Raw genomic sequence first — 19,088 nt, 5'->3', positions numbered from 1 at the left:
GATTGAAATAAGTTGCAAACGCAGGTAACATTGAACAAGAAACTCAGGTTTACTGTCCTTTAGTTGGGAGAGGTGGATCACTGCTAATCAAACCGTCTGGCAATACCCACACAAATTTTGAAATTTCATAGAATTTGCAGGGCAGAAGGAGGCCATTCAGATCGAGTCTGCACCGGACCTGGAAAGAGCACCCTACCAAGCCCACAGCCCCCCCTCCTCGCAACCCAACCCAACCTTTTTGAACACTAAGGGCAATTTAGCAAGGCCAATCCACCTAACCTCCACATCTTTGGACTGTGGGAGGGAACCGGAACACCCGGAGGAAACCCACGCACTCACACTAAGAACGTGCAGACTCCGCACGGACAGTGACCCAAACCGGGAATCGAACCTGGAGCTGTGAAGAAACTGTGCTAACCACTATGCACCGTGCTGCCCGAAATATTTGGTAAACATTATTCCTGCATGCTAAACTGAAGATTTATGCAATTGGAACCAAGCCACATTCCATTGGAGTGGTAAATACTAAAAATAAAAAGCACAGGTCACATAATGCACTTTTACAGCAGTTCCTTACTCAAGTAATTTTTACCTTCTAGTAATGGTGCTTCATCCTCAAAACTGTTACCGTATACTGACTGTGGAGAGCTAGGAGTGAAGGTTGGTGTAGGTTGATAGATTTGCCCTGTGTATGGCTGTTGTGACCCTGTTGGATAAAAATATCCAGCTGGCTGAGTGTGACTGTCATACTGCCTGCACGCAAAAAAGATTGAAAAGGACATTAGACATTCTTCCTGTCACACACTCTGGTCACTATACCAATTAGGATATCATGATGTTTCTGACTCTTAGCGTGGCTTTTAACTTATATCAACTTCCTGTCAGAGATCCTGTTCTTTGAAGGTGCTGAATGGTACACAAAGGGTCGTGTATGGACAGTTTGAAAATGGGATTGCTTCCAGAGAATGCTGAAACGTGATTTGACAGGTGTCAGAATCATCAATGGTTTTAATATAAGTTAATAAGGAGGCATGCTTTCTCCATAAAATCCGTATAGTGCAGAAAGAGACCATTTGGCCCAACGGTCTGCACCAACCCTCTGAAGGAGCACCTTATCTAGGCCCATGCCCCCACTGTATCCTGTAACCCAGTAACCCCACCTAACCTTTTTGGACACAAAGGGACATTTTTTTTAATAAACATGGCCAGTCCACCTAACCAGCACATCTTTGGACTGTGAGAGGAAACTGGAGGAAGCCCACGCAGACATGGGGAGAACGTATAAACTCCACATAGACTCAGGCAGTAGGGTCAGTAACCAGAGGACAGAGACTTAAGGTGATTTGCCAAAGTGCGAGAGGCGGCATGAGGAAATTTTGACTTTAAAAAACTGAGCTGGCTGAAAAGGGAACGAGCTCGGAAGTAGGGCTAATTAGATGCCTCTTCCAAAGAGTGGGTATGATGGGCTGAATGGCTTCCTATCCTGCATTATTCTAGGATTTTATTCATTTTTTCCAATTAAGGGGCAATTTAGCGTGGCCAATCCACCTACCCTGCACATAGATCATAGAATTTACAGTGCAGAAGGTTGGGTTGCGGGGGTGAAACCCACGCAAACACGGGGGAGAATGTGCAAACCCCACAAGAACAGTGACCCAGAGCCGGGATCGAACCTGGGACCTCGGTGCCGTGCTGCCCATACCATCAGATCTAGCACTGCAGGCATTTCATCTCTTTTAATGCTATGGTACAAAATTTGAAAATACCAATGAAGATGAATTATGTTTTTTATTTTCACTGCAGAGGACTGAAAGGCCTCGTGATGTAATTAGCAAATAGTCCCCTCAAATGTCTGATGGATCACATGACACAGCACAAGCGGCCACTCAGCCTATCGCGCCCAAATTACAAAGTTGTTTGAGCTATTATGTGGCCATCAAACACCACTGTAAATATTACAAAATGTTCAAATTGTCGTATATATCCTGCTTGTGTCAGCAGGAACTGAAGTGGCACCAGAGTCTAGCTCCCAATCATGAGCCATACTTGATGAGTATTTTCCTGTGGTAACCCAGTCACAGCAACCTGTACTGCACAGGAACACTTACAAATGCAGGTCAGTATAAGCAGCAAATGGATGAAAAATACTAAAGCCCATCACAGTTGGGTGCTGATTCGAGCACTGACCTGTTTTGGTGAGGATCCCCTGCAGCACTGTAGTCATAAGATCCTTGTCCTTGATCATCAATGCTATAACTTGACTGAAAGAAATCTGTGTGGAAATTATTAAATTCAGCCATTGCAATAACTCCCTACAAGAAAAATAAAAATAAACAAGTATTTAACCCTTCATAACAAAGTAATAGTGATTCTTCTTGTTTGATATTATGCAGACATTGAACAGAATATTTTTGATAATTCAATGCTGACTAAACCAAAAGAGCATGAGCAATACAATATGATGCATAAAAGACATGGGTACTCATGTAAGAAATAGAGAGTGATAGTTTAGCACGACTTTGCCACCGTAACCCCTAATGCACAGAAGTTAGGGAGCTGTGGGATAATAACACAGCCCATTTTTGAATTGCTATTCAAGTACATAAACATAAAATAAATCTGTCATTGTCTGAAACTAAGTCACCACGAGAATAGATAACTGCACACCAAGTTAAAAAAAATAATTAATAACTTGGTCACAATTTAGGAGTGAAGGAACCTGCGAGAGGGCCCACATGGTGTGCAGCTCAACCACTAGCAAAAAACAAGTCTGATTGAAGCTCTGATAAAACACATTGGCATAATGGTCAGGTTGTTTTCACCCAACCCACTGAAATTGGAGTGATAGAACTATGGGCACAACACTTCATAAGAAAAGCTCATAATCCAAATCATGACTAGCCACTCATTCATTTTAGCCACATGCATACATGCGTAATCAGCTTGCATGCATACAGGTAAATATACTTTGTGTACATTTATATGATACATCCACCACCATTCAGTGCAAAAGCTTCAGTATTTCCCACTCACCAAAGTTTAAAATTCTTGCCACAGATTGATCAAACACTGTATATCGCAATGCATTTTGCATGTTTTTGCCCACCAGTTGCAGAAAGTGCTTTGACTTGATCAAAACAGTTGAAAATGTGGACTCGCAACAAGACCCATCCCTATTCTTCATCTAGGATGCAACTGGGTATGATTTTTCCTTTACTGCTTGGCTTTTCTTTCTTCACTGGCTGGAAACAGATTCCAATTGGGTGAACAACAATTACATCTCCACTCTCCGTGCAGTGTTGCTGGTGCTTCCATAATGCTGAAGTGTTGCATTTTCACCCGTGTCACACACCATTTTAGTAGCTAGCCAGTATGTGCCAACCATGAAAATAAAGTGCACACATCAATCACACCCTTCTTTTCATCTTGCCAACAAAAAGTGCAGATGTACACACCATGCATATAAATAAGTAAAGAAATCACAGGGCAGCTAGGTAGCACAGTTTCTTCACAACTCCAAGGTCCAGGTTCTATTCCGGCTTGGGTCACGGTCTGTGCGGAGTCTGCACGTTCTCCCCATGTCTGCGTGGGTGTCCTCCGGGTGCTCCGGTTTCCTCCCACAGTCCAAAGATGTGCAGGATAGGTGGATTGGCCATGCTAAATTTCCCTTAAGTGTCCAAAAAGGTTATGTGGATGGGGTGGAGGTGTGGGCTTAAGTGGGGTGCTCTTTCCAAGGGCCGGATTAGACTCGATGGGCTGAATGGCTTCTTTCTGCACTGTTGATTCGATGATCACATGTCCAACAGTGTTCTCAAAAATGCAATTAGCGACATCCAGATTCCAAATCAGCCACATGCAGCTAACAGCTGATCTGTGAGATAACATGGTCCTCATGGCCTAATGGACAGCACAGTGGTACAATGGTTAGCACTGCTGCCTCACAGCTCCAGGGTTCAATTCCGGCCTCGGGTGATCGTGTGGAATTTGCAGTTCCCCCCCGTATCTGCGTGGGTTTCCTCCAGGTGCTCCGGTTTCCTCCCAGTCCAAAGATGTGCAGGTTAGGTAAGTAGCTGGGATTACAGGGAATAGTGTGGAGGCATGGGCTTAGATAGGGTGCTCTTTCCAAGGGCCAGTACAGACTCGATGGGCCGAATGGTTTCCTTCTGCACTGTAAATTCTATGATTCATTTCATGTAGTTCCAGGAAGCTGAAGCAAATACAATATACTTCTCCACCAACTGAAGTTAGCCCAGACTGTAATTGAACTTTTTCTAGCAGAAGACTCAGTGATGTCATTGACAACAAAACATTCAGCCACCTGTCCTTTAGCCTGTGAATGCTTATAATAATGAAGATAACCTATCAACTGCAGGACAGAATATCTGTACCCCACCCAACATAGTAAACAATTTCTGATTCACCAGGTTTGGTGCAAAGTCTGCAGAGTGAAATGAAGGTACCAAACGTTTACCAAAGTTTTACCATAATCAGATTTGCAATACAAGAAGAAATTATAGTGCATCAAACCCAAAGGTATCCTTGTTGTCAAATGAGAAGTGAGGACCAAATTCTGCCTGGTAAACTGGTTTACCGCTAGACACAATTTAGCACTTGCAATATTGAAATCAAAAATGTGCATTCCTTCTCATCCCAGCTGCAGCTAATTGTGTAAAGCATACATGTAGAACAGCACAAGACATGACTGTAAACTTGCAATGCCCACAACATTTTAAAGCAACATTGATTGTCCAAAGACGTCCAGGTAAGGTGGATTGGCCATGCTAAATTGCCCTTAGTGTCCAAAAAAGGTTAGGAGGGGTTATTGGGTTCGGGGGATAGGATGGAAGTGGGTCGGTGCAGACTGTATGGAGCAAATGGCCTCCTTCTGCACTGTATGTGTTATGGTCTCTTGGCTTTTTTGGTGATCAGGATTCTGCGAAACACACTTTGGTACGTACAAGTACACAGAAACAGCTTCAGGTCAAAAGCACGGATGCACGCTCGCTACCTAGTGCGTAGTCCAAGTCAAAGTGGACTTTCCAGAGGTCGGGCTGGAGACAAGGTTGCAAGGCTCTTAACTGCCCCAGGTACAACATCGAATCAAGGTACAGGGAGTGGGAGGAAGGGCCGGTTTGGGGTGTGAGACATCGACGTGGCCTAAGTGGGTGCTGCAGATTCCGGGTTTAATTGGTGGAGGGCAGTCAGTAAAGTGCAGGCAGACGGTGTGGCTGCAGCATCAGGCAGTACGGGGGAGGGGGGACATGTTGCTGTTCCTACCTGCCCGGTATCCACTCACTCTGATACTTTGTTACAAACTGGGACAAAGCAACCACAGGAAGCCCCTCGAACGCTGCCACCGACACCACCACATCACTTCCGTCCCTCACACGCCTGCGCAACACCACCTACAGAACATCGGCAGCAATTACCAGTAAATGCCACCGAAGAAATTACCGAGTTTAAAATCCTGGGCCGGATGCAACCTTTCGCCCCAACAAACTTTAAAGCCTCGGTTAATGACGGGGATCCAATGAGCTGCGCATGTCTGAGTTTCGGCAACGTCGTCCCCCCCGCCGTGGAGTCTCTGTGCGCATGCGTGTCCCGGAGAAGCGATGACGGACACGGCGAAGACTGCGCGAGCGTGTCCTGGCGGAAGTGATGGCGGGCACAGTGAAGACTGCGCGTGCGTATCCTGGCGGAAGTGATGGGCACGGTGAAGACTGCGCGTACGTGTCCTGGCGGAAATGATGTGGACTGTGAGACTGAGGGCAGTGAGGGACTTGTTGCTAAGATTTTGTGTCTGACTTTTTATGCTGGATGAATTGGCTGTTTTTAATACTGTTCTGTGTCCACCATCGCATTTTTGGGCAGCTCAAAACCTTGTAATCAGGAAATGGTCCACCTACTAAATAGCTTTGTTATCAGACCCCATAAAGAAGTTAGAGGGTCAATTAACAAAGATACAAGGAAAACCAGCAGTAAATCAAGGGGCTGATGAGATTCAATGTGGACAAAACATGGTGATGAAGAAAGTAATGTTATTCAACATAGGCAAAACTCTAGGATCTGATGATTTCCAATGCAAACGGAGAAAATGCTGGATGGATTATATAGTGTATCTGAGGGGGTGGAGTTGGTGAAGCAAAGTGAAAGGTCGGTGATAGGTGGGGGCGAGGAGAGATTGCAACAAAGTTGTGTAGGGCACATGACAGGAAGTTTAATGACGTGAAGAATTATGGAACGTGCTAATAGTCATCACAGCTTAAATTGTTGAACTCAATGTTGAGTCCACAAAGCAGTCACACGGTCTGTGTTTCAGCCGCTCCACCCCTTCTAGGGTGGCGGGTTAGCAATGTTGCTTCACAGCGCCAGGGTCCCAGGTTCGATTGCTGTTTGGGTCACAGTCTGTGTGGAGTTGTCACGTTCACCCCGTTTCTGCATGGGATTCCTCCGGTTCCCTCCCACAAGTCCCGAAAGATGTGATTGTTAGGTAAATTGGACGTTCTGCATTCTCCCTCTGTGTACCCGAGCAGGTGCTGGAGTGTGGCGGCTAGGGAATTTCACAGTAACTTCATTGCAGTGTGAATGTATGCCTACTTGTGACAATAAAGATTGTCCAGTATATAGCCCAGCACATCCCCCCTCTATTTAACTCTGAAGAAGAGTCATATGTGAGCTATGTTTCTTTCTCCACAGATGCTGCCAGACCTGCTGAAAATTTCCAGCATCCACAGTATTTTTTTCTATTCTGATTATTTCCACCCTCGTTGACTTGAGAGAGCTGTTGATGTTGTTATGGGCGCGGTGTTTTCAGAACCCCAAAATGTATCATGGAGTTCAACCAACCTCCCCCTTTAATGGAGTGTTGCTTTTGAAGCACACGGCTTGTTCCCCAGGTGTGGTGTTACAATTATGGACACGTGGTTTTTAACACAAAACAAATGTTTATTCCATGAACTCAACTTAACCTTTTAAATAAACATTGGATCCCTTAACACCCCTTACTTCAAAGATAACCCCGAAAATAATACAACACTAAATAATCCCTCAATGTTCCTGCAAACATCCAAAAGGCTTCAAACCTTCAAAACAGTAACATACCAGGTCACAGTTAATATATATTTTCTGTTGGATGGCAGAGATATATCAGCTTGGTTGACTTCAACTCCAGCACCTTGCTTTTCTTCCTGCAGCTCTCTGGAAACACACAGACACACACAAGCTGCTTTCTCAAACTGAAACCAAAAGCAGAAGTGAGCTCAGCTCCCCCCCCCCCCCTGTGACATCACTTCAGTAATATGATCAGCTTCATCTGTTAAAGGTACATTGCTTAAACATCCATTTCTTAAAGGTACTCTCACATGACACCTCCCCCCAAGAAGAAAAACCCCATCAACTTCAAGATGGTTTCATTTTTCACTTTTGCACCATCCACTAAGAAATGTACACAGTAAATATACCTTCTTGTTTTTAAAAAAAAACACATGCCAACAGGTATAATAATATAGTCCATTTTTCTTTGTTCTTCCTCCAACCAAAATCCTTCTCGATTGACAGTCTCTTTGAACAAGAAAGTCACTGCATGATCCACCCATTTCTCTACGCCTCGGCATTTCTCTTTAGAATCAGATACTTTAGTTCAATCTGACCACAGATTCCCTTGCAATTCTCCCAATACAGCAGCATTGGTTACCACAGCTTTCAGGCAGTCAAATGCCTGTTGAAAGTCCGCTGTCCATTGAAATTTTTGACGTTTCATTAGCAAGTCCATCAGTGGAGTAATCACGCTACAAAACATTTGCACAAATGTTCGATCAAATCCACTCATGCTAAGAAATCACATTATTTCCCTTCATCTTGAGGGTATCGGAAACTCCTCAAGGAAAGTGATTTGGGCTTCTCCAAATTCATTTTCGGCAAGGTTCATCACCAAACCCGCCTCCTGAAGTCGATCGAAGAACTCCATACAATGTTTAAAATGTTCTTTCCATGTCTGGAAGTTGAAAATAAAAGCAGATTGTTCCACTTTCTCAATGCAATCCTTCAAACATGGGATAGGATAAGAGTCCGTTCTTGTAACTGCATTCACCTTTCTGTAGTCCACACACAACCGTTGGGTACCATCTGGTTTAGGTACCATCACTATGGGTGAGCTCCATTGGCTGCAACCCACTTCAATTATGCCATTTTTAAGCATACTCTCAATCTCTTTGTTAACCTGAGCCAATTTTAAAGGATTAAGTCTATATGGATGTTGTTTGTTAGGAACCGCATTTCCCACATCTACATCATGTATAGCCATTTGAGTACTTCCCAATTTATCTCTACAAACTTGCCCATGTGATATCAATAACTCTTTCAGGTCAGTTCGTTTTTCCTCTGGAAGGTAACTTAACAATTCATCCCAATTTTTAAGAACATCCTCATTTTCCAATTTAATTTGAGGTATGTCAAATTCACAGTCATCTGGATTTGGTTCGTCACTTTGAGTTAGAATCATTAAAACCTCCTTTTTCTCTCCTTCCCTTTCAAAGTTCCTTTTAAGCATGTTCACATGACACACTCGGTGAGTCTTCCTTCTATATGGTGTTTTTGCCACATAATTCACCTCACTTAATTTCCTTTCAATCTGATACGGTCCACAAAACCTAGCTTTTAAAGGCTCACCTACCACTGGTAACAACACTAAAACTTTATCACCACTGGCAAAATTACGAACTTTGGATTTATTCTCCAGTACCCGTTTCATCACATTTTGTGCAACTTTCAAATGTTGTCCAGCCAATTCACCTACTCTATTTAATCATTCTCTAAAATTTGACACGTAATCCAATAATGTAATGTCCGATTTCTCATCCACCAATTTTTCCTTAATCAATTTAAGTGGTCCTCTTACCTCATGACGAAAAATTAGTTCAAAAGGACTAAATTTGGTAGACTCATTAGGTGCATCCCTAATTGCAAACAATACGAATGGAATTCCTTTATCCCAATCCTCTGGATAATCTTAACAATACGCCCTCAACATTGTCTTTAATGTCTGATGCCACCTTTCTAATGCTCCCTGCGATTCTGGATGGTACGTAGTTGATTCAAATTGTTTTATTCCTAAGCTATCCATAACTTCTTTGAATAACTTTGAGGTAAAATTCGATCCTTGATCCGATTGAATTTCTGTGGGTAGTCCATATCGAGTAAAGAATTGAAGTAACTCCTCCACAATCCTTTTAGCTGTAATATTACGTACTGAAATGGCCTCTGGAAACCTAGTAGACACATCCATTATAGTCAAAAGATATTGATTCCCACTTTTTGTTTTAGGAAGCGGTCCTACATAATCAATTAGGACCCTCGGAAAAGGTTCTTCAAATGCTTGAATGGGTATTAAGGGCGCTGGTTTTGTCACTGCTTGAGGTTTCCCTATCACTTGACATGATTGACAAAATTTAACTACATCTTTATATAGTCCAGGCCAATAAAAATGTTTCTGGATTTTAGCTTGAGTTTTCCTTATTCCCAAATGACCTCCCACTGGTACCTCATGTGCAAATCTCAACACCTCCCTCCTATACTCTACCGGCAATACTACTTGATGAACATCTGCCCACTTTTCATCCGCCTGCATGAAAAATGAAATGAAATGAAAATCGCATATTGTCACAAGTAGGCTTCAAATGAAGTTACTGTGAAAAGTCCCTAGTCGCCACATTCCGGCGCCTGTTCGGGGAGGCTGGTACGGGAATCGAACCGTGCTGCTGGCCTGCCTTGGTCTGCTTTAAAAGCCAGCGATTTAGCCCAGTGTGCTAAATTCTGCATATGTACAGGTCTCCATTTTCTCATCAAGACATCACACTTACGGTAATAACACTCTGGTATACTCTCAGATTCCTCTTCCGTATATGCTTTCTGATATATCCGTTTTATTTCTACATCTTTCTGTTGTAACTCCGCCAATTTTCTTGAACTAAAAATATCTGCCTTATCCTCCACCTGTTCTTGTTCTTTTTCAACCATCTGATCAAAAATCGTTTCTGATAATTGCACTTCAACTTCATCTTTCATTTCTCCTCTTGTCTTAACCTGTGACTTTGCTACCTTGTTACTACACAATCCGGAAAAATCCCAGGATTTACTTTACCCACACAAGTAAATTCTTTAAAGACATCTGGCACCTTCTTAATAATCACTTCTTGAACAGGCTGTACAATCATTTGCACCTCCTTCGCTTCCCTTGGGCTTTCCTTTACCACTCTAACAAATCCCACTGTCTTATCCTGTTTTACCACATCAGCCTTCCCAATGCTTTTCTTCAACCACCAACACTGTGACTTTACATGGCCTAGTTTATTACAGTGAAAACAGTTGAAACTTTTCATTTCATTTCTACCCTCCTGGATTTCTTTTTTAATCTGAGGTACACTCTCTTTATTGTCTCCCATCAGATCACCTTTACCTTTACCACTTGAGTATTTCTCATGTCCCCAGTTTCTATCCCTCACCGGCTTGAACTGATGTCGGAAACCAATCTTTGATTTATGACCTAATTCATAATCATCTGCCATTTCCGCTGCTAATCTCGCAGTTTTAACCCTCTGTTCTTCCACACGAGTTCTCACTACATCAGGAATTGAGTTTTTAAACTCCTCCAAAAGTATAATTTCTCTGAGAGCTTCATACGTTTGGTCTATTTTCAAAGCCCTTATCCACCTATCAAAATTACTCTGAGCTTTGAAACTCCATGTATGTTTGACCAAATTCTTTCCTTAAATTTCTAAACCTTTGTCTGTAAGCTTCAGGCACTCGCTCATATGCACTTAAGATGGATTTCTTCACCTCCTCATACGTTCCAGATACCTCCTCCGGTATTGATGCAAACACTTCACTAGCTCTACCTACCAGCTTTGTTTGAATCAGTAACACCCACATGTCCTGAGGCCATTTCATTTGTTTAGCTACCTTCTCAAATGAAATGAAAAAGGCTTCCACTTCCTTCTCGTCAAACCTTGGCAATGCTTGGACATATTTAAATAGATTCCCACCAAGCCTTCAACTATGAAGCTCTTTCTCACCATCCTCATCACTATCATCCAACTGTGCGTTTCCCTTTACGTCTGCCAATTTTAACTGATTGTCATGTTTCATGGCCATTTTCTGAAGTTCAAACTCCCTCTCTTTATCTTTTTCCCTGATCTGTATCTCCCTTTCTTTTTCTTTTTGTTCTGCTCGGGCTATTCTTTCTTTTCTCCTTTCTTCTATCTCCTTTTCTTTTTCCTCTCTCTCTCTTTCTCTTTCTTTTTCCTCTCTCTCACTCTCGTATGCAAGCCGCTTTAATTCTTTCTCATGTTCCATTTGTTTAATTTGCAACTGAATTTTTGCCATTTCCAATGAGTCAAACTCTATCTCAGGCAACTTTAAATGCTTAACCACCGCCATAATTACCTCATCATTTTGCATTTTGGCAGGTAATGTTAACTGCAATGTTCTTGCCAAATCTAACAGTCTGCTTTTCGTTTCTGTCCATAAAGTACTACGTGTGACATTCTCCACCCCCAAAAACTTCTGAGCCTCTGAAAGAGCCATTGTTCACAACACTCTCCCCACTGAAACTAAAATACCACACCGGAAAAGCAACAATCCTTCACTGTCTTTAAGTTCACAAAAGCCAATCCAATAGATAGACTTTTATCCCGGACGAGCCCCCAATTGTTATGGGCGAGGTGTTTTCAGAACCCCAAAAATGTATCATGGAGTTCAACCAACCTCTCCCTTGAATGGATTTGTTGCTTTTCCGAGCATACGGCTTTTTCCTTAGGTGTGGGATTACAATTATGGACATGTGGGGTTTTAAACACAAAACGCTGTTGATTCCATGAACTCAACTTAACATCTTAGATAAACATTGGATCTCTTAACACCCCTTACTTCAAAGATAACTCAGAAAATATTGCAACAGTAAATAATTCCTTAAAATGTTCCTTCAAACTTCCAAGAGACTTAACACCTTTTAAACAGTATCACATCAGGTTAAAGGATATATATTTTTTCTGTAGAATGGCAGAGATATATTAGCTTGGTTGATTTCAGCTCCAGCACCTTGTTTCTTTCCTGCAGCTCTCTGGACACACCCAGTCACACACTACCTGCTTTCTCCAACTGCAAAACTAAACTGCAAAACTTGCAGCTCTCTGGAAACACACAGAGACACACACTGCTTTTTAAACTGCAACTAAAAACCTGCAAAATGGCTGACCTGAACTGAGCTCCACCCACTCTATGACATCATTGTTTTCTTAAAGGTACATTGCTTAAACATCCAGTTCTGCAAGGCACTCTCACATGACAAGGTTAAGAAACATCTTCAATATAAAACTCTTATCCTCGTTATCAAATTCGTCCCTGGCCCCGCTGTCCCTATTCCTGTCGCCTCCTCTAGCCCGGAACAATCTGAGGTAGCTGTGATCCTCTGATTCTGGAGCATCCCTGATTTTAATCATTCAACAACTGATGGCCTTGCCTATAGTTGTCTATGTCCTAAGCTCTCCGTACACCTCTCTAACCTGCGTTAAGATTCTCCTTAAAACCTAACATCTTTGACCCAGTTTTTGGTCATCTGACTTAATATACTCATACAATACTCAATGCTGTTTTTTGTTTTCAATTGCTCCTCTGAAGTGTCTTAGGGCATTTTATTATACTAAAGGCACTACATAAATATAGGTTTTATTGGTGCAAAATGCCCACTGAAATAAGCTGATGTACATGTGCTTCTTATTTATTTTTTATGAAGTGGAGGTGCCGGCGTTGGACTGGGGTGAGCACAGTAAGAAGTCTTACAACACCAGGTTAAAGTCCAACAGGTTTGTTTCGGATCACTAGCTTTTGGAGCACAGTTCCTTCCTCAGGTGATGAAGAGGTGGGTTCCAGAGACATATATATAGACAAAGTCAAAGATGCAAGACGATACTTTGAATGCGAGTCTTTGCGGGTAATTAAGTCTTTACAGGTCCAGACGGAGCAACTGGAGAGAGGGTTAATCACAGGTTAAAGAGGTGTGAATTGTCTCAAGCCAGAACAGTTGGTAGGATTTTCCGAGCCCAGGCCAGGTGGTGGGGGGCGAATGTAATGCGACATGAATCCAAGGTCCCGGTTGAGGCTGTACTCACGTATGCGGAACTTGGCTATAGGTTTCTGCTCGGCGATCCTGCGTTGTCGCGCATCCTGAAGGCCGCCTTGGAGAACGCTTACCCGAAGATCAGAGGTTAAATGCCCTTGACTTCGGCAGTTGAAGGAGGTTGAAAGCTCAACTCATCAGTATTACAGAATCATTACAGTGCATGAGGCTCTTCGTGTCTGCAATGGCTTTCCAAATTAACCTAATCTGAGCGTCATTCCCATATACTTTCTCCCTGTAATGCAATACGACGCAATGATTGTGTGCAATCCAGATCCGCTTTAGACAGTGACCAGGAAAAGATATGGAGCTAGTGGCTCGGTTCTGTAGTTTGTAGTGAGGACAGAAGAGAATGACATTGATTTTCTCAATATTACATCTAGGCAGATAATAATGAAACCAGGCGAGGCAGTCGTACTCAGCTGACCGAAGGAGGAGAGGTGTTCGGGGTGTTAGAGGCGATGATGTGGTCAACAATATCAAAGGTTACAGTGAGAAGGATGAGAAGGTGTATAGTTCCAAGATTTTTGCACCATCTTCCTTTTTGTATATCCTTTTGAACACCAGCCGAACCAGGTCTCAGATCTGGGGTTTTATTCATCGTTTAGTTTTGGTAGTCTGTCAATTATTTTCTTCCTAGGGCAGCACGGTGGCGCAGTGGGTTAGCCCTGATGCCTCACGGCGCCGAGGTCCCAGGTTCGATCCCGGCTCTGGGTCACTGGCCGTGTGGAGTTTGCACATTCTCCCCGTGGTTGCGTGGGTTTCACTCCCACAACCCAAAGATGTGCAGGGTAGGTGGATTGGCCATGCTAAATTGCCCCTTAATTGGAAAAAATGAATTGGGTACTCTAAATTTCAAAAAAGAGGAAAAAAAATTATTTTCTTCCTTTATCTCAAGTGTCATTTTTAAGCTCATCTATGTTTTACCACATCGGCCTTCCCAGTGCTTTTCTTCAACCACCAACACTGTGACTTTACATGGCCTAGTTTATTACAGTGAAAACAGTTGAAACTTTTCATTTCTTTTCTATCCTCCTGGATTTCTTTTTTAATCTGAGGTACACTCTCTTTTATTGTCTCCCATCATTTCACCTTTACCTTTACCACTTGAGTATTTCTCATGTCCCCAGTTTCTATCCCTCACCGGCTGAAACTGATGTCGGAAACCAATCTTTGATTTATGAACTAATTCATAATCATCTGTCATTTCTGCTGCTAATCTCACAGTTTTAACCCTCTGTTCTTCCACATGAGTTCTCACTACATCAGGAATTGAATTTTTAAACTCCTCCAAAAGTATAATTTCTCTGAGAGCTTCATACGTTTGGTCTATTTTCAAAGCCCTTATTCACCTTTCAAAATTACTCTGAGCCTTTCAAACGCCATGTATGTTTGACCAAATTCTTTCCTTAAATTTCTAAACCTTTGTCTGTAAGCTTCAGGCACTAGCTCATATGCACTTAAGATGGATTTCTTCACCTCCTCATACGTTCCAGATACCTCCTCCGGTAGTGATGCAAACACTTCACTAGCCCTACCTACCAGCTTTGTTTGAATCAGTAATACCCACATGTCCTGTGGCCATTGCATTTGTTTAGCTACCTTCTCAAATGAAATGAAAAAGGCTTCTACCTCCTTCTTGTCAAACCTTGGCAATGCTTGGACATATTTCAATTCCCACCACGTCTTCGACTATGCCGCTTGTTTTTGAAAAATCACCACTATCCTTAGAAGTCCCCCTATACCAAAAAGGGCCGACATTCTAAATGGTGATCAGGGATTCTCACTCCCCGACTTCGATACAAGCTTCAGAGGGTGCTATTCAGGTCAAACTATGTTTTCAAGTTATCCCCCGGTATAACCCATACCTTCACCGAAGATTTCATCTACTTACCACTTAGTAGCATCGATCCTGGGTCCCGCATTGCGAAGTAAGTAAAGTAGACTTTGGAATAACCACTGTTTCAGGTTAAGACTTTTAAGTTATTTTATTATTATATTTATTTTTCTCTTTTTAAAAGATGCAATCACTGTCTTTACAGAAAAGTAAAAAGATCTTGCTTCTGGATCTTTCTGGTTGGTTGAAGGGACCTTCAGGCCCAACTTGACAATCAATCTTCTTTAAAGTCTGGTCTTCTTTAGATGTATCAGCTATTTTAGCTCAGTTGCTCTGCCCTGTCCATTTCCCATGGCCGAGCTGACTGTGACTAGCTGCTTGTTCCTTCTCTGCTTCTCTCTCTCTCCCTCTGAGCTCTGGTTCTTGTTCTGGTTCTGGATCTGAATCTGATAGTTTCTGCCCTGGTAATTTGTACTTTCTATCTTCGTTTGGATTCCAGAAGTGCCCTCTCCAGGACTTCCGGATTTCTTTTGCCACCATTTCTTTCTTTTTTTCTTTTTGAACTGGTTTATTTTCCTTATCCTTTATGTGCTTCATACAATTAAAGCCTGTTAAGCCTCCTCCTTCTGTCAGTGCACCCCTGAGTGTGATTCAAAGAATCTCAAACTCCTCCTCTTTTGCTCACTCTGATCCAATCATTGAAACCTTACCATGATACATTCCTGATATTGCTACTGCATTTACTTTAATTACTTTATTTTAATTACGGCCGGATTTTTATGAAGGTAAGTTCCAAACATGACATTGTAACTTCATCATCTGTCCAATCAATGCTACTAACAGGTTTTAATTTACTGTCTTCCCACCAATTGGTCATATGTTTTAATTGTGATACAATTTATTTTGCTCCAGACACCATGCTTCTCAAAGTCAACTGCATGTTTACCCAAATTCTGAACAACCTTATCTTTACATTTTACAGCTTCACTGATTATATTCCCTGCAGTCTTAGTTGGTAGCTTCACCCAAACTTCCTCTGTATTATCAATTGTTTTAATATCTTAATTTTACTACCTGCATTTATTTTTATCAAATCTTTTCCTGCCATCAGATTCTCATTTCCTTATACTGCAAGTCATTTTCTTAATTTAACTTTTGATCCAATATCTTTATCCTCCAAAGCTCCTTCTTCCATGTATTTTTTTTAAACATCATTATTTTTGATGGTGACATTCTTGTGCTCATCGGGCACTAGGACCCTGCGGAGCTATGCAGTGTCAATTTCAATGCTCAGTTTCAAAAGCCTGCTAGCAGCTGACTGCTGGCCAGTACAAACACTTTATCCATTTATTCAAAGACTAATTTAGTTCTGAAAATGCGATTTATCACCTCATAATACTGATCACATTTCTACCTGCCATTTATAACTTCCAATTAATGTGAAACTCAGTTTTGCAAAATACAACATTTTTTTAAAATACAAACACCGAAGGAAATTCACAATTCCTTATTAGACAGACACACATTCATTCATCCACTCAGATCTTGGATCTCTACTTTGTAGGATTTCACAAACCCTTATTAAACACACACACATTTATCCACTGAGATCTTGGACCTCTATTCAGTGGGGTTTTAGTTACTTTAACAAAAATTGAGACCCCTCCGTGCTGATAAAGTTTCACTTATGCAGGAGTTTTTTGCCTCTGTTAATTTCTTCCACTCTTGTTTCATTGCTTCAACTCTCTTGACCGTGTTTCAGAGCAAGAGGATTATTCTAATTGCCATTTTTCGGAATTCTAAGTTCTGTTCCCGGTTGTCCCTTTCAGTTGCAATCTGAAATTAAGGATAAGTACCCTTTCTGGGCCCTACACAAGGCTGACTAAGGCACTATCTTCCCGTTTTAGTTAAGGGTCGATTGGTTATTGGTCTCTAAAGATTCTAGGCGTCCCCTAATTCTCCAGGATGTAACCTCACAATCTGCCTTACTCTAAGGATGATTTACTTTTTGGCCTCATTTTACCAGTAATGGATGCAAGATTTTTAGTGCTGTCACCAAGATGTCTTGCAGACTTTATCTCAGGGTCAGCATCTTCTAGTCTGCTGATTTTACACACCCAACCTGAGCTTCAGTCCCCTCGATCCACAGAATATCCTTACAAAAGTCAATCACACATGACTTTCCAGACTAAACGCGGCAGGTAAAGTCTGACTCACACATTAGAACCAGAAAGTTCTAATATTCTAGCCTTTGTGCCGATTAGAAACTTCTCACATTCCAACAGTTTCTTGGGAACTAGAAACTTCTAATATTCTAGCCCCCACTCTAGCCCCCATTCTGCTCAACTAGAAACTTCTAATATTCTAGCCTCGCGTTACCTAGAAACTTCTAATATTCTAGGTCCCTGCTCGGGCGTCATGTTTTTGAAAAATCACCACTATCCTTAGAAGTCCCCCTATACCAAAAAGGGCCGACATTCTAAATAGTGATCAGGGATTCTCACTCCCCGACTCCGATGCAAGCTTCAGTGGGTGCTATTCAGGTCAAACTATGTTTTCAGGTTATCCCCCGGTATAACCCATACCTTCACCGAAGATTTCATCTACTTACCACTTAGTAGCATCGATCCTGGGTCCCGCATTGCGAAGTAAGTAAAGTAGACTTTGGAATAACCACTGTTTCAGGTTAAAACTTTTTAAAGTTATTTTATTATTATATTTATTTTTCTCTTTTTAAAAGATGCAATCACTGTCTTTACAGAAAAGTAAAAAGATCTTGCTTCTGGATCCTTCTGGTTGGTTGAAGGGACTTTCAGGCCCAACTTGACAATCGATCTTCTTTAAAGTCTGGTCTTCTTTAGATGTATCAGCTATTTTAACTTGGCTGCTCTGCCCTGTCCATTTCCCATGGCCGAGCTGACTGTGACTAGCTGCTTGTTCCTTCTCTGCTTCTCTCTCTCTCCCTCTGAGCTCTGGTTCTTGTTCTGGTTCTGGATCTGAATCTGATAGTTCCTGCACTGGTCTCGAGGTTTATATTTGCTTTCTAACAATTAAGTTTTTTGATGTTATTGTAAAGTAACTCTTATTTTCTTTGATTGTAAAAAGGAACTTTGATCTAAACCTTTTAATCCAACTAAGTATACATTTTGACATGACTTCGTCTCATAGATCTGATTGCATTGTTTCCTTTGTGATGTTCAAAATGCTTTGACTTCAATAGAGGTGTTACTTTTAATTCCTGTCATTTCTATAGTTTTATTTTCCAATTGTGTCCTCAGCTCAATTTTGACATTGATTTTGGCTTTGAATTATGTTTCTCGTAGACTGATAGTCTCCAGTTTTCTTTAATTTACCTGGTATTAGCAAATTTTCACACTTAGAATTATCACCAAATTCAACTGAAGCTCATCCATGCTTTTCCAGAGCCTTACTAAGATAGTTACTTTCAATGAAGGTGTGAGCCATTGTTTTTGGCTTCATTCAAAATCCTGTTTGTCTTGTTTGCTGAGCCTGCTTGACCAAGGATTTCTGCATTTTACAATCCTTCCCTGGCAGCTGCTGTTAACCCTTTGTGGGATCTTTCCCTCCATTCTTTCATGTATCTCTCAGACCAGATATTGCCAGACTTCCATGTTTCAAATGACACATCTTTCCATATTATCAATGACACGCTCTGTCTCATTATCCTCATCCATTTCCTCCAATTGTACGTGTCCCTTTGTGTCTGCCAATTTTAACTGAATTTCATGTTTCAGAGCCATTTTCCGAAGTTCAAACTCTCTCTCTTTTTCCCTTTCCTCTCTATCTCTTTCTTTGTTTCTTTCTTCTCTCTCCTTTCCTTTTTCCTCTCTATCTCTATCTCTTTCTTTTTCTACCATTGCATATTCAAGCCGCTTTAATTCTTTTTCATGATCAAGTTGCTTTCATTCTTTTTCATGTTCCAATTGCTTAATCTGCAACTGGAGCTTTGCCATATCTAATGAGTCAGAATGTATCACAGGCAAACGTAAATGCCAGATACCGCGTTAAGTACCTCAGCTTTTCGTATTTTGCCAGGCAGTGTTAACTGAAATGCTTTTG

At 41.7% G+C, this 19,088-nt stretch overlaps 1 protein-coding gene across 10 annotated transcripts in view; it reads right to left on the bottom strand.

The window, feature by feature from the left end:
* The window catches only part of LOC140426996 (protein YIPF5-like), a 32,070-nt gene extending 26,457 nt beyond the window's left edge, over nt 1–5,613 (bottom strand). The window contains exons 1-3 of one of the 10 annotated variants that reach the window (XM_072512362.1): nt 5,455–5,613; nt 2,188–2,312; nt 593–753 (exon numbers count right to left, since the gene is read on the bottom strand). In XM_072512362.1, coding sequence (XP_072368463.1) covers nt 593–753; nt 2,188–2,300 — 274 coding nt within the window. In that variant the 5' untranslated portion in view covers nt 2,301–2,312; nt 5,455–5,613. Of the gene's footprint in view, nt 1–592; nt 754–2,187; nt 2,313–5,008; nt 5,240–5,277 lie in introns of those variants that run through there. The other 9 variants (XM_072512358.1, XM_072512360.1, XM_072512356.1 and 6 more) reach the window with 9 other exon arrangements.
* Nucleotides 5,614–19,088: the final 13,475 nt, after the last annotated feature.

The sequence above is a fragment of the Scyliorhinus torazame genome, chromosome 7, assembly GCF_047496885.1.
Source record: "Scyliorhinus torazame isolate Kashiwa2021f chromosome 7, sScyTor2.1, whole genome shotgun sequence".
In the NCBI taxonomy this organism is placed as follows: Eukaryota; Metazoa; Chordata; class Chondrichthyes; order Carcharhiniformes; family Scyliorhinidae; genus Scyliorhinus; species Scyliorhinus torazame.
The sequence above is the reverse complement of the archived record's forward strand: the minus strand, read 5'-3'. Positions and strand labels throughout refer to the sequence as shown.